The sequence below is a fragment of the Botryllus schlosseri genome, chromosome 13, assembly GCF_051294905.1.
Source record: "Botryllus schlosseri isolate E-star chromosome 13, Bs_hap1, whole genome shotgun sequence".
Taxonomy (NCBI): domain Eukaryota; kingdom Metazoa; phylum Chordata; class Ascidiacea; order Stolidobranchia; family Styelidae; genus Botryllus; species Botryllus schlosseri.
Genome location: NC_137248.1, coordinates 7557321 through 7572991, shown reverse-complemented (window position 1 = coordinate 7572991; position 15671 = coordinate 7557321). Strand labels below are relative to the sequence as shown.

At 38.9% G+C, this 15671-nt stretch overlaps 1 protein-coding gene across 9 annotated transcripts in view; it reads left to right on the top strand.

The window, feature by feature from the left end:
- Window positions 1–15671, top strand: part of LOC145453159 (uncharacterized) — a 65637-nt gene that overhangs the window by 31639 nt on the left and 18327 nt on the right. For all 9 annotated transcript variants that reach the window (XM_080331108.1, XM_080331107.1, XM_080331105.1 and 6 more), the window contains 19 exons: window positions 543–665; window positions 1098–1229; window positions 1932–2072; window positions 2359–2459; window positions 3321–3528; window positions 4016–4135; window positions 5087–5215; window positions 5279–5451; window positions 6259–6394; window positions 6457–6641; window positions 7597–7735; window positions 8538–8802; window positions 9701–9834; window positions 10318–10431; window positions 10490–10590; window positions 11262–11454; window positions 11634–11752; window positions 12916–13090; window positions 13156–13287. In XM_080331108.1, coding sequence (XP_080187234.1) covers window positions 543–665; window positions 1098–1229; window positions 1932–2072; window positions 2359–2459; window positions 3321–3528; window positions 4016–4135; window positions 5087–5215; window positions 5279–5451; window positions 6259–6394; window positions 6457–6641; window positions 7597–7735; window positions 8538–8802; window positions 9701–9834; window positions 10318–10431; window positions 10490–10590; window positions 11262–11454; window positions 11634–11752; window positions 12916–13090; window positions 13156–13287 — 2820 coding nt within the window. The remainder of the gene's footprint in view (window positions 1–542; window positions 666–1097; window positions 1230–1931; window positions 2073–2358; window positions 2460–3320; window positions 3529–4015; window positions 4136–5086; window positions 5216–5278; window positions 5452–6258; window positions 6395–6456; window positions 6642–7596; window positions 7736–8537; window positions 8803–9700; window positions 9835–10317; window positions 10432–10489; window positions 10591–11261; window positions 11455–11633; window positions 11753–12915; window positions 13091–13155; window positions 13288–15671) is intronic.

Here is a 15671-nt window from a genome sequence, read left to right as displayed (position 1 = left end):
CTTGAAATCTCTAGTTCCAATAGGTTATTGTTGAATGTCAACCTTGGATAGATCTACTGTGGCTGACATCGGATCCTAGAATCTATGAACAGTTTTGTTACAGTGTCGGTACTGATTTCGATGTTATGTATTATTATTATTATGTATAATCACACACTAGCAGTATGCTATTTGCTGCCTTTAAAACATAAATAACTGGTTATTCTAATTATATTGACATTTTGATCGGGTATTGGGTAATGACATCTAATATATTTACTGATGTTCATTTGAAGAACTTGACCCACAAAATGGGATTTGACCAACAAGTTCTTATTGAATATTTCTTATTGTGTTATAAATATCTTTATCATGTAATAGTTGTATCATCTTGATCGTCATTTAAATTTTATGAAGTGTAATGCCAAATACTGCTGTTGTTATTTACCAATAAAAGACCCTCTTTGAATAAAGTCCTTTCTTCCAATCTCTGATGTAGCATTGGAATGATGACCTGATAATTTTATCTGCAATTCATTTCTGATAATGAGCTGTCATTTTAGATATCGATGAATGTATGGATGGATCTAATAATTGCCACAGTGATGCTAATTGCTTGAACGGAAATGGTAGCTTCACGTGTACCTGTGAGGATGGATATACTGGCGACGGAATCAATTGTACAGGTATGTTTTTTTCATATTGCTCATGATATTGTGCGTTTTTATTTTTGATGTCAATATTTTCCGTCTTCATACCTTCAAACTTATTTCTGACAATATAAGCAAGTTCAATTTCTCTTTCTAAATACTTGGAATTAAATTTTCATTCAATATTTTTTTTATTCAAGGAAGTCGATGGAATTGAAGACAATTTTTTCTAATCTAGAAATGTGCTTGCTCTGATGATTTCGAGGACATGCATTTTGTTATGAGTGAAATTTCCTGAACTGCATCAGATCTGCAGGAAAAAAATGCATTTAATTTATGTTCCAAATCCTTTGCACCACTTTCTCTTTGAGAAAGAATGATGTAATTCGATTCCCTACCATATGGTTCTTGTGCAATTTTAAATTTTCTGGACAAATAGTTATTGATTAATATTTTGACAAATTGTAGATATCAACGAATGCGACGACGCGTTACATAACTGTACAGACGGAGAGACAACGTGTAACAACGTACCCGGGACGTTCCAGTGCCTCTGTAACTTCCCAACTTTCCGACCACGCGATGAGGAAGAAGGATGCGGTAATCATGCTGATCAAATTGTCATTTTCTTATTTTTACAGTCATCAATTTATTGTATAAAAGGATTGTTGTTGGCATTGTCACAGTGAGAGATGAAATACTTCGGATTTTCAAAAGCATGTAATCGATTCCAATTGAACGAGACTGAATGCTTCCTTAGTAACTTATACAACTGCAACCCACTATTACAGAGAGGACGAGATATTTATTGATCCATGCAACCGGAAAGAAAGTTATATTATCGTGTGGTAATAATAATGTGTAGGAAAGGCTGCAATGTATACGACTCTGGCTAGGGTCATCTGGTTTGATTACAAAATTCAAAAATTACAAATGTTACTTTGAAATTAATTTGTTCCAGGCTGAGATAAATATGGTAATTTAACTTGGCACAATACAAAAAAATGCTAATTTGGGATGGAATAAAGGATTAAGGGGGTCATTAAAAGGAAAGTAGGTGAAGGAATACTTCATCTCAACTGGTATAATATAATATAATTGGTATATCTTGAAAATAGACCCAAGGTTGTGGGAACTCCTTTTTTTTGCATAACCAAGAGTACCTTGCATAGAATGGAAATATTATACAGTGTGCTGTTAAAGTTTTACTACAGGTCACAGCCACAAGTATCGGTCTGTTAAAATCTGTCAATAATTTAATACAGATATATCTTATTGATATTTTCCGTTAATTTTAACCAGACTATTACTGCGACCACAATTCCACATGTCTGGCAAACAGAAACGGTTTCATTGATGTTCCGGTGAATTGGACGGGTAACACCCTTTACCCGACATTCGATGAGACATTTTTCAATTTCACCCAACCAGCAAACGGTACAGGTACGATCATTTTACAAAGTTGTTTTCGGGAAATGTTGAAATGATTTGCATAAGCTGTTAAGCGCATGCTATTCGGCTAATAAATTAAATTAGTATTATTTATAGTTTAGAATATTCAATTTGTCGATTTGTAATATGTCTTAAATATACTCATTGTTTCTCTCTTACCTACCATTCAAGTGTCGTATATCTATAGTTATCAATCCCAGAGCACAGTGTTGTTGTTTTTCAAATCAATCTGCCAGTGTTCTGCAGCTATTAAAAGACATTGCTGTTTCCTCTCCAGGTATTCGTTTCACTTTCCTGCAGTTCAACACGGAGGAGAAGGACGATTTTCTTTTGTTCTATCCTGGAAACGTTCGCGATTTAAACTCCGAAATAGTTGCCGTAAGTTATTAGGAGAACGTCGGAGTCGGTAGCCTGCGGTTACTTGTATTGGTAACTCATTTTATACTACTCTTGGCTCCGCACCTGCAGGCTTCTTCAAAAATTTGCAGACAGACAGAGTTTTTGACCGAAACGACCTATTGCATTTGATTTTGGTCTATTCACGGTCTGCTTGTACATTTGATCAAGAATTTTTCCGCACTGCTTCCATGCAGTTGTAAATATTTTCACGATTGCTTTCATCATTCACGTTGTTTATTACAGCTTTCAAAATGCAAAGAATCTATCACATACACTCATAAAGAATCCAACTAGGATCCGTGTTTAAAAAGCTAAAATACTAATCTCATTAAATTTTCAATAATAGCAAATTAGTTGGTGCCGAGCACTGCTTGCTGAATCCCTGCTGTCATTTGTAAGGAATTGGTGTGTTTCAAGAAGCTAATTTAATAAATTACTAATTTTCATTTCAAAACTCGCAGTCACAACTTGTGTCGCTTTGAAAACTATTATTACTGATACTGTTTATCGTTATTTTACATTTTTTTCCTCAACAAGTTTTCGCGTTCGAAGACAAACGATTTAAAGTTGTGAGTTTCCATTAGTTGAATATGCGGCAGTAATTTGACTCACCCTGAACAACTGTACTTTTTTTCGTTATTTGAGATGTTTGACTCTCCTGTGTATCCCGTCAATTCACTTGAAAATGTTCACAAGCTTGTACTTGTACCGCGCACTGCTTTCAACTTATCACAATTTCGCCGCCTGTCTGCAATTATTCATATTTCATAGATGTGTAACGCATGCTCCGATGAATCATTCATAACATACTCTACATTGAGAGAGATTATATATTTTTAGCTCTCTGGTACCAAAGATGAACTTTACAACGTCGATCAGAGAATTTTCGGGTCCAAGCACATTCAAGCCAACAGTTCCAATGTTACTGCGTTCATTAATCAATCGAATACGGACCCTACCCTTACTTTGAGTTCAGGCTTCATCAATCTTGCTTTCACTTCAGACCGACTGAATGCCTCGACTGGATTTGTGATAAAGTTTGAATACGGTAAGCGCTTTTGTGAGTACGGGCGTTTTCGCATGAATTTCATCAGTTAAAATGAAACCGAAATGAGTACATTCTATATACTAAGTAAAGCTACTTTAAGGGAGTATCCTGGTGGCGTGTTGCATCTCCCACCACAGTTCTATATATGATTATCTACTATCAAGGGCAGTTTTGAAGATGTACAATTCGATAATATGTTCTTTTCAGAATAAGTCGAATTCCTTTCAATTGATCACTTGTCATTAATTGCCATAATAATTGTTGTTCACGTGACATTATAGTTGCTAGGCCAAGTTTTCCAATGCTTTGCATTCGATGACGGCAATAAATTGTTCAGTTGAAGTATTTATTTGCGGTAGACAAACAACATCCAACTACAGCACCACTCACTAAACAACTCGTTTTTTGCCTGAATTTGAGATTTTATTTGCTCTATTATTGCTTCGTTTTCATGGTCACTAATCTAATTACCACCGATTATTTACAGATCCCAACGATTGTGACACTGCAATGTGCGCAAGCGCAAACACCTATAACTGCATCGACGAAACGTTCGCCTACAAATGCAATTGCACCGATGGGTATGAAGGAACCGACTGCGATATGGGTATGTACCGCTGACAATCAACTTTCTACCAGTTCACCCCAATTATGCGATATATTTTCTTCCGTAAATTTGATATGAACCCGAATAATGTCGGCTGACACTCGTCAGGGGTAATCGCCAGCAACCTTTAGAGAATTGGAGAGAACATTGTATATCAACTCAACAATCGTGTCACAAAATATGACGTCGCCGGCATGATATTTTGAATAGGAGAGCGTTCAATGTACTATTTTTAGATGGTGCACGAACTCCTTTTGTTGACACAGCCTTGGCTGGTGTGTGTTGATAATAGTCGACTCCAAGGCACACAAATGAGAGTGTGAATGGCCCCTGGCGACTCGAAATCTGTCGTCTCGATAATTTTTCGCACAAGCAGGATTATTCAACAGATTCCTTGGGAGGTCACGTTTCAACTAAAAATAGTACATTGAACGCTCTCTTATTCGAAATTTCATGCTGGCGACGTCATATTTTGTGATACAATTGTTGATATACAATGTTCTTTCCGATTCTCTACTAGTTGCTGACGATTACCCCTGACGAATGTCAGCCGAAAATATTCGGGTTCATTTCAATATGAATATACTTTTTAATTGTATATTGAAGTTCTGTTCCTCCAAGAAGCTCTTCCGTAAATTTGCTTCTTGTAAATTAGTTCCTTAACTCCAGCAATATTGGAAATTGTATTGTTGTTGTGAACATGACTTGTATCTGACTACCGAGTCTTAGCAACGTGCAGAATTTGAGATCTAAAGAACAGGAGGGTAAAAAGATTGGTTGTCTTCCAGATCAATTCCGATTTTCAATTCATCGTGCCTTCAACAGTTTATGAGAGGCACACAATTTTTTTAATAGATAACTTTTACTGGTAGAGTATTAGGTGTTGGTGTATTGAAACGAATTTATATAAAAGCTTAATATTGGTAACATTTCAAATATGTTCATTTCCAGATATCAACGAATGCAACCACACTTCCATTCCGAATCCGTGCGATGCAAATGCTACGTGCATCAACACAGATGGAAGTTACAACTGTACATGTAATGAATTCTACACCGGCACTGGCACCACGTGCCAACGTGAGTCCGAATTTATAGCCTTTGCGTTGAAGAGAAGTTTACGATTCCGATATCTATCTACAGCCCATTTGGTGTTGAGCAACTATTCGGTCACAGAAGATGTGAATGCTCTGTCCATCAATTTTGATATCACTTCTGCATGGAGATCGGCACAATACATTGCATATTTCCTTGTAAATATCACTACGGGAGGGAACATATTGACATACAATGTATCATTGAACGATCTTACTGGCGTGAGTATCTTATTTCTCAAAACAGTGATCACAAACGGGAACAGTGTATCTGGTTTACTAACTCGCCAATGTGAAGTTTAATTTTTTCACCATTTCTGTAAATCTTATTCACCTATTTTCACTTGATTGCTAGCATAATGACAATAGTTACAATGGTATAGCGAGGTTGACAAGAGTAGGGTAATGGGTACGGAAGCATCTTGGTATTGGTTCATATTTGTTTCCGGGCCTGTTTTGTTGATAATTGGAAAATTGAATAATATAATCATATTGGAATAAGCCCGAATATTTTCGGTGGACACTCATCAGTGGTAATCGTCGGCAACTAGTAAAAAATTTGGAAGAATGTTGTATATCAACAATCGTATCGCCAAATATGGCATCACCGTCATGGAATTTTGAATAATCGAGACAAAGGCTGTATATTGAAGTTTTGTACCGCCAAAAGGTTCTTAAATGGAAAACAGAATTTTTGCCCGGTGAAGATAATTGCTTGTCACTTGCTGGCCAGCGTTATGCCTTCACATGTACGCAATGTTATGGTAATGGTAGTTGATAGTTGCGATTTCATATGTAAATTCTGAACTATATATCATACAGGGCATCATTTCAGGCATGTAATCACCGTAAAAAAAAACAGTTTCAAGTTTCTAGTTTCATAGCCGCACGATACTGAATTTATGGCAGCAATGTAGCTCACCGTGCACAGCTGTGCTTCTTCGGTTATTTTTGATATTCGATTTGCTTATTTGCTGGAAACTATTCAGCAGTTGTTGGCAATGGTTTAATATTGTATTTCCCAAGCAGAGCGGTTTCAAAGTCGGAGGCTTGAATGCGTATACCACGTACGATGTAACAGTGGAATTGGTCGGCGGTCCTCTTTTCAACACAGTCGCCTTTGAGAATAACCTCGGCACGAGAAACTTCACCACCAAAGAAGGACGTGAGTATATTTCTGTTTTGTGTGCCCCCCCCCCCTAAATTTCCAGCGTCAAACTTGTTTAGCTGCCGGAACCCCAAAAAATTTGGGTGTGGGGTCCGGCACGCGGGACCGTGTCAACATCACCTGGGAAAAGCCAGATGAAATCGGATTTGGCGCTGTCACTTCGTACCAGTTATGTTATCAACCGGCAGACGACACAAAGACGCAACAGGTGGTTGCACTGCGTGGAGTCACCACCCAACCGACGGTCAGTATTAATTTAGAGACTTTGTTCAATTTTTGCAACTATAACGTAGTAGAACTATCAATTCACGTGATATAGAATGGCACGCATTCATAATATAGTAATTTTACTCAGTCATGACAGTTTCTGGCCCTTTTTTCCTAGAATCAGGACTGATAGACAAAATACCAATAATGGGGCACCGTTCTTGGAAGTAATTATGAAATGTCTGTCTTCATGGTCCTAGCCTAGAGCACAATAACTCGAGTCATTTTAGGCATTTGATGAAATGACTCGGGTCATTACAACCCTGATTCCTACACAATCGCAGTTACAAGTACCAATATCTAAGACATGCTAATAAGAACTGAAAAGTGTTTAGGTATTTCGATTCAAAAAGTAGAGCCCAAAAAAGTTTCAGGTAGAATGTTTATGATTCACAATGAGCAACGAACAACGGGCCGCCTATAAAGTAGGCTACAAGCTGTAAAATGTCAAATGATAAGTTCACTGACAGTGCAAAATCTACGATATAAACGAAATGCAGGTTGCAAAAAAATTTCGTCTTTGTCAGCAGTTTTGACATTTTTTGACGTAACGCTTCAATTTTGACATGCCAAAAAAATCGCCCTATTCATTAGTGATGAATTCTGTGCCTCACACTCATATATATACTGTCCGGTTCCAGAATCTCTATTTTTCTCAAGTGGGGGAGTGTCATAACTGCGACTATCTCCCTGTCTTCTCCAATATGACTTTTTTCTATCCCACGACAAAATAATGATAAATACGGGCTAGTGACTTGGCAGCAATCAACTCTATATTAAGCATTTGCGAAACATTGTCAAATGCAGAGTAGGGGGGCTGTTCAAAAATAACTTTTTTTAAATTTGAAAAGTAAAATTATTTTTGTACAGCCCCAGCAGAGTCATAACGTCTTTTATGTTCCCCTCGTCATATTATTGAATTTCATTCTCAGTGTATAATCCTGGATGACACGTACACAAGTTACGTGTGGGTCGGTCTGCCGAGCTATTTGAATCTGACGTTTCATATCAGAGCAAACACCTCTGCCGGTGCCGGAAACTACACTGCAACAACGGTGGCTGAGTACACAGGTGAAACTATGAACAAATCCTGCTTAATTTTAGAGTCTTCGCCCAAACCACCCTTGTGTATTTTACTCCTGTTCTAAAAGTACAATTATTCTGGCGATGCTTACGAATTATTTTGACTAGATAAACTAAATATCAGATAAAATAGAAATAAACAAATTTTGCAAACCGGTGAAACTTTACAATCGAGGTAAACCAGGAACGTAATTACGACAAAAGTATGCAACTCAAAAAAATATATGAAACTTCAAAGCAATGGGAAATTTTACCGTGTGTTTAAGATATTATAATGTGTGATACACAGGTCTGTTGAAGTTTATGTTATGCATAGTCCTGTTAAATAAGCTTAACTAGATTTTGATTGTGTGGTTTCATTTGAAAGAACAATGCGACATTTTTCACTATCAGGGGGGCGTGGCTAACAAAGTTTCAGAACCACTGCTCAAAATACTGAGCTGTATTGCAGAATTATGTTTAATAAGTCTTCCTAGCTTTCGCATATCACTAATCTTAAACAAGTTCTTGCTGCTTTCAAACATTTTGGTAGAACATTTGCGGCATTGTCACATACACAAAGTCCAAAGAAGTCCTTTAAATATATATTATGATACGATGGAGAAAAATATGTTGCAAATTTCTGGAACAGTTGAAAATTTTATGTTTCATTTTTCTAATTAACGGACAAGCGTCCAACTTCATGCATTTTACGATTGAGATGTTACATATTCGGCGGCCCGGCAAAAGAGTTGATGCAAACCAGTGGTTGAGAGCCGCTGTGCTAATTTATGCCGACTCTGTATTGCAGGGAGTACGTGCCCTCCGTGGACCGTATTCGCAGACCGCACGTACTGCCCGCACTTTCAAGGTTTGCTGGAGTCGGAAGGATTTCCTCAGGACGCCGAAAACCCTCTCATCGAAGTATTGCTGCAACAATGGAGTTACAACCTGACGACTAACACTGGATGGAGACCCACATTTGTGTATTTCGACACAGTTCTGCAAGAGTCTGCATTGGATTTTGGATACGGAGACATAGACATCACAGACCACGATATCGAAAAAGCTAATAGGCATGTATTCATCAGTTTTATCTTCCTTAATTAGTAGCAAGAGGTGGTCAATTAGTCAAGAAACCTACTCAAGTAGACGTGGCCACTCCAATATCTGCTCGAGTATGAGTAGAAATATTGCTTTTAAAAACACCCTAAAGAGTTACTTCAACGATTAGTTATCTCTATCTCGTGAAAGAACATAATACTTCGATTTGACAATGTAAATAGCATTGTTCTAATGACTCGAGTCATGACTCGGCTCAAGTCACGATTTTCTGATAACCAGACTTGACTCGAGTCATTTTCTCAAAATACGGAAATAACTCAACTCGACTTGGACTCGGGTCATTGCGCATGACTCGAACCAAGTCATATGACTCGAGACTCAGACAGCTTAGACCGACATTTCATTTTAATTTCGAAGAATAGTAAAGTAATCGCACTATTGCTATCTCGTCTATTGGTACTGGGACTTGAAAATGCGACCAGAAACTGCTAATAGTGAGGAAAATTGTATATTATAAATGTGAACCATTCGATATCACCAAATAGGCTTATAAAAAGTAGGTTAAACAAGACTTTCTCTGGTAACTGCAGTCAACACAATGACTTGGACTCGGGCTTGACTAGGTGGTGAACTGAAAACGACTCAACTTGAAACTATAAAAGTGAGATTGACTTGTGACTCGGAGCCTTGTGACTTGGTTACAATCCTGATAAATAGCAAAAAGTTAGTAACTGAATAACAAAATACTACAAAGTAGAATTACTAGACTGAGTACTGCATGTAAGGAAAAACTACCGAAGTACTTCAAAAAAGTAGAAGTACTGCATTATTGATGTCCTCTGTTAGTAGCTTCGGACCGATCGCGACAATGTTATCCGGTGTTAGCTTCATTTGGTTCCATCGTTGCAGGGAAAAATCATACTCCGGTACGACACCAAGTGCTGAAGAAGGTTTCAACTCTACCGTGCACAGTATACTGTGGTTCGCCTTCATTTCTGACCGCATCCGCAAGCAGTCTGGATTTCAAGTGGAAATCGAAGTTGGTGAGTGATATACAAATGCTTTTCTCGGTAATTTTTTTTAGTTTTTCATCAAGACATGTTAACACTACTTAAGAAGTGAAAGTATAAAATGTAAGATATGGAAAATAATATTGTCGCGGGGCCGAATACTTTTAGCAGGTTATCAGATTCGAAATTGTAAGATGCATCTTCTACTAATGACCAACTACACTACAAAGGCATGCATTCCGTACAATCTTCGACGATACATTCAATTACCGCGACAAACGGGTTATTTCACACGATTCTTATGATAATTTCGTCAAAAGTCATGAAAGCGATGTAAACTTAACTTTCTGCTTTTAAAAATCTAAATCGGGAAAAGTAAATAATTATGCCCACTTGAGTAAGTGATAATGTAAATAGACGAAACCTACTTGAGCAGCATGAAAAAGTAAAAATGCCTCGTTACCGACCATCTGTGCCCGGCATGGTCATTCATGATGCTTCCCATCGTTACTTCAGATAGAAATAATTGCGATTCCGGACCATGCCTAAATGGCGGAACCTGTAAGGATGAACAGTACGATTACACGTGCACTTGCACGCCGGAATGGACCGACAAAAGTTGCGAGACGCGTGAGAAACGGTTTGGTTAATTTTCAATGCGGAGACGCGAGTATTCTGATTTATTCAGCTCGCGTTCAACCGGCCGTGATGTGCTCACCTGGAAAGAGAGACTTGGAAATCAATTTTACCATCCCAGCTGACCGTGGAAACGATGAAACTATTATTGGAGTGAGTGCCTGTGTGTTTATAATGAATTCGAGGATTTTGTTGTACCATTCTCACAACAGTATTTATGTCATTTGCTTGTCAGGCTTTCGACGCTTAACTTCTTGACCCGTACAGTCCGGCTGTTATTATAGCCATTATAGCTATTTTCATCCAATTGAAATATATAGCGAGGAAACAGCAACGATAATGATACAGAAGAAAAACCGCAAACAAAGTATTTGGTAGCGGATACAAATGATCGATACGACTTTTGAGGATAATTAGTCTGATCATACTCGCGTTAAACGAATACACAGTCTGTACATATTAGTAATTCTAGGCAACTTTTGCCAGCAAACATATTAATCAGAATCTGAGGTTAACATCTTAATATGAATATAGCATATAATCGACGAAATAATTTCAAAATCTTTCAAACGGAAAATCACAGATATGTTGTAGAAGTGTATTCCCAATGATTGGTCCTGGTTAGTCAATAGATCTCTTAGTTAGGTTACTATCGGGTGGGGATATGCGCCGTAAGGTGGGTGTAAGTTTGACCTGGTGCCGACTCCGCATGCATTTAAATCAATCGAGGATTGAGTCACAGTCGTTTGTGATTTTGTAAAACTGTACAGACTTCAATAACCTAATGTCGGTGACTCTGTTGAGAAAACTCTCTCCGTATTTAGGGTTACCATGTCGACTTGACGCCAGCTGATTCCACACCTAGCTCAATGATGAAATCGATCGAAATGACACGGGAAGCGTCATTCTCAGGACTAAATCCATACACAAACTACACAATAACGGTTACGGTCCATTCTTCCGTCAGAAATGCCGTGCTGGTACAGGGATCTGTTGTTTGCGAAACTCTGGAAGATGGTAGGAATGAATTGTGTATTATCATCGCCCTAGTCTGTTATAATTGTGTATTTACTGATTTCAACATCGTGAATTTTGTATGTAGAGAGCATAATTTGCAGCTGTGAAAATGCGAGATCGATTTAAGTCATGTTAAAATTTGAGCTTGGTAAAAATTAACGAGATTTCATAATTTCCAGCTCCGACTGCACCACGAAATATTGCTGTAGCAGCGGGAAATCAGTCGCTTGATGTGACATGGGCGGAACCAGCGTCACCAAATGGCGTTGTTTCATATAACGTAACTGTAACATCGACGGTAAGACCTACCGGTATTTACCTTATGAGCCTTTACAGAAGTGGGAACTTTGATCGCACCCACCCTGGTGGTTTGTGACAGGCTGAAATCGCAGGCTTAGAGGGTCTGACCAGACATTATCGTCCAAAGTGTCTGCGGTCAGGGGTCGCCGCTCCGGCTATCCCAGGATACATGAAACCATGTCTCGGATGTCGTAAACTATAGGAAATTGACATCGATATCAACGTTTTCAATCTAGTTCAGTGGTTCTCAACCGGGGGGGGGGGGGCGGCCGTCGACATGCAAATTTAAATTACAAATTCCCTCCCAAATTTAAGAGGTTTTATACAATCTTTAACTTTTTTTTCGCGCTCGGCATTACATCATTTTTCGATTTTAATATAGTAGCGCCCTTCTCAATCTGAGCCGGAATCGGAATCGTGTGTTCTCACGAAAGAAATTTGTTTATGGTACATTCGGGTGATTTCAATATATTTCCACTACCGATACATTCGATAATCATGATGGGGGGTCAAGAAATAACAACATGTAACAACGTGACTAATAACCCGAAGACGCATTATCATTTATAACTTGCCCTACGTTTTCGAAAGCACTCCCTCCGTAAACTCTACTGGTGAATCTGATCACATGGGCTGAGAAAACATAAATATTTTATAGTAATATGTGATACTGCTACTAATAATTACGGAATTCATTCGTGAATCTGAAAAATTTTTGCTCTCGGCACGACATTATACTATGCCAGCAACTATTCATAACTTGGCCAATCGCGATTTTGGTGCGTACAATAGGTCGTTGTGATAAGTAGAATAGTCCGGAGTTTGTAGATATGGACAGATTTATATAGGTATTTTGCGTCCAGCTAATTCATTGCGGCTATGCCCTAGAATGCAGCCTTGGGCTACATAAGTAATCAAAATGCGGCCGTGATTAGCAGAAAGGTTGCCCACCGCTGTATTGTATTAGATGATGTGCTCTTTTTGACATGACGATAAGTGCAGGGGGTGCAAATATTTTGACCACTGATCTAGTTGTTTTAAACTTTGCGGTTTATTGATGTACTCCATACAGGCTGATTGTGTGCGGTAATGTTTTCAAATCAATACTGAAATCAAATCACTTCCTTTTCGACTCGTGTAAGCAACAAATCTTATTTTCAGGATCACGGTGTTTACGGAGATACCGAGCACAAGATGACGGAGTCTGTGTCTGATGTCTTGACATACAAATTTGAAGGCTTGAGCGTCTATAGAAGCTATAACGTTGTGGTCACGGCAATCACGTCAGGCGGGTCTACGGCCGCAGCTGCCGTATCTGCAAGGACCGACCCCGGGCGTACGCATAATAATTGACTATAATCTGTTTCGAACTTGTCCACTCTATGAATATTTTTTCTACAGCCGCTCGATCAATCAACGGAAGCGTGACGGTACTTCCCGATAACACTGCCCGTGTAACTTGGGGATTTCCGCCGGGCTCCAGCTTTCCAGGGCCGGCTACGATTACAATCAAGGCAACCTCGCTTGGTCACAGTAAGTCAATTTTAAGAAATCGTTACCGGATTGTTTTGTAAAGAATTCCAGTGATTTTTCTCCCCGGGATCACGTCAAAGTTGTAAGCCGTCGTAATGCAGAACTGGGTGTAATTACCACAGTTGGTCAATGTGGTCATCTTATCTGCTCAAGTTGAAGTAGAAGTACTGTCATGAATTTTTACTCGAGTACAAGTAAGAGCAGCCACTTCCAAGTAAGAAAAATTTATGTATTCCAATCATAGTTAAAATTATTCTATAGAAACTGTGTCTTACAAAAAACTTAGAAGTGGGCCGTGCTATAAGTCGACAGTTACCGAATAAAAATGATGAATATTGGTCTGGTGTAAATGACCAATTGACCATAGTAGTCGACAAAACACCATGAATACCACAAAACAAAAAGAAAATAGAAATTGTCTGAAATCATCGCCACCTGGGTAAGTAGTGCAAATAGGCGAAACCCGCTTGAGTACTTGAAAAAAGTAGAGTTACTTCTTTGTCGAGCTTTCCACCAGGGTTCCACCGAGGCGAGCATTCCACCGAGTCACAAGTCAATCTCACTTTTACAGTTTTGACTCAAGTCAAGTCGAGCCATTTTCAATTCGTCAGCTAGTGGAGGGTCGAGTCCGAGTCATTCTGTTCACCGTTAAGTTTTCAGTTCAATCCGGTCCAGCCCACTTTTTTAACTCCGTTCGAGTGATATAGAATGGCTCGCATTCATAACACGGTTCTACTCGGCCAAAATATTCTTGTAACTTGGGATGTGCATAATTGAATATCTGGATGATTCAATTCCGAGTCGAGCATTTGAGTCCCCTCATCATGATGTCATATCAGTGAGGCAGATTTGTAGTTTTCAAATATGTAACATCCATGTGAAAACAAAGTAAATGATGTCAGCAGTTTCACTTAATCGTACGTTATTTCCAATTGATTGATGTTGAGGGAATATCTATCGTATCATATTTCAGGGAGTGTATATTTCAAATGTCTGGACCGGGGTGGGTGCAAATCGCCCATGACATCCATATGTTTTAGCGATGCCGTCGATCTATATGTATTGTATAGTTATCTATTTCCACGGTTTATAATATACTTCGGCAATGGCAAATATATTGTCAGGGTATACGGCCGTAAACCAAACTTTACGCTGATTGGTCGAGAGACAATGGCCATGGATACGACGCAGCAACGGAGGACGCTGCATTTACTTCAACATATAGTCGGCACTACGATGTATTCCTATAGCCGTGTAGACTGTATAAAAACGACAAGATTACAGTTAAATGTTTATTTCTTCATCAATAATGAAATTAGGAAAGGAAATAAAATATTTAATAACATATACTGAAATATAATGCCGAAATACTACTGTGTTTATGAATGCAGTGCCACCAATGGCAATGAACTGGGGAAGGACAGATTTTTCCATTCATTTCCTTCCAACGCAAAGGTCAGGAAGGCTTGGGAATGCAGAGTAAGAAGGCAGGATTTCAAGCCTACTTTCACAAGCTTCATTTACTCCTCATCGCCGACCTCACTGCAGTTGCACTGACTTAAAAAGCCCAGAAATCACAGTGAGGCGAGCTACGTCGGCAGCTAAAGAGCCGATGAATCGCGAGCCGATGCATGAGAGAGTGGAAAGAATGTCAAAGACAAGAATAAATGCATTGATCAGTTCGAATACTGTCATGTCGTGGAGCACAAAGCCTTAAACAGGCTAAAAGCACCACTGTTGTGTACAATAATAATAATAATAATAATTTGCTCCTACCAATTTTGCAAGGAACATTTTGCTGCTAGTGCATTATAGATATACCAATACAGTCACGTCTAAAGAGAGGTGCGATTCCCAGTCGCAATCTCCGTGGTGAAGCAGAAGATTATGCGCATTGCAAAGAGGCGGACCCTGAACTCCATGCCGTGTCAACTGTCTTCCTGCAATGTTGTGGATGCTGCACATGCAAATCTTACATTGTCATCTGGTGATCCTGATCTAGAATCGCCATCGTGTAGCCTTGAAATGGAATCTTCAAATCCATCACCGGAATCTTAGGGTGAGAAGCCAACGAAGTCAGTCATATGCAGATTAGCTACCTAAGCCCACAGAACATCAGAACAGAGAGGATGTGCAGAATGGGGTAAATACATAGGGCTCTTCGACTCACAAGTAGCAATTTTGGTAGGGTTTTGGACTGCTTTGAGGGGAACAAGACAGCAGGTACTCCATATGCAACATCTCTTTTCAAATCACTTCAATGACAGTACAGTATGAACAGGTATTCAATATTGTGGGGGTTATTGCACGACGAAAGCGCCATTCAAGACTACTAAGCATCACGCATGTGAATGTAGCAAAGATTGGTCATGTTCTTTTTCCAT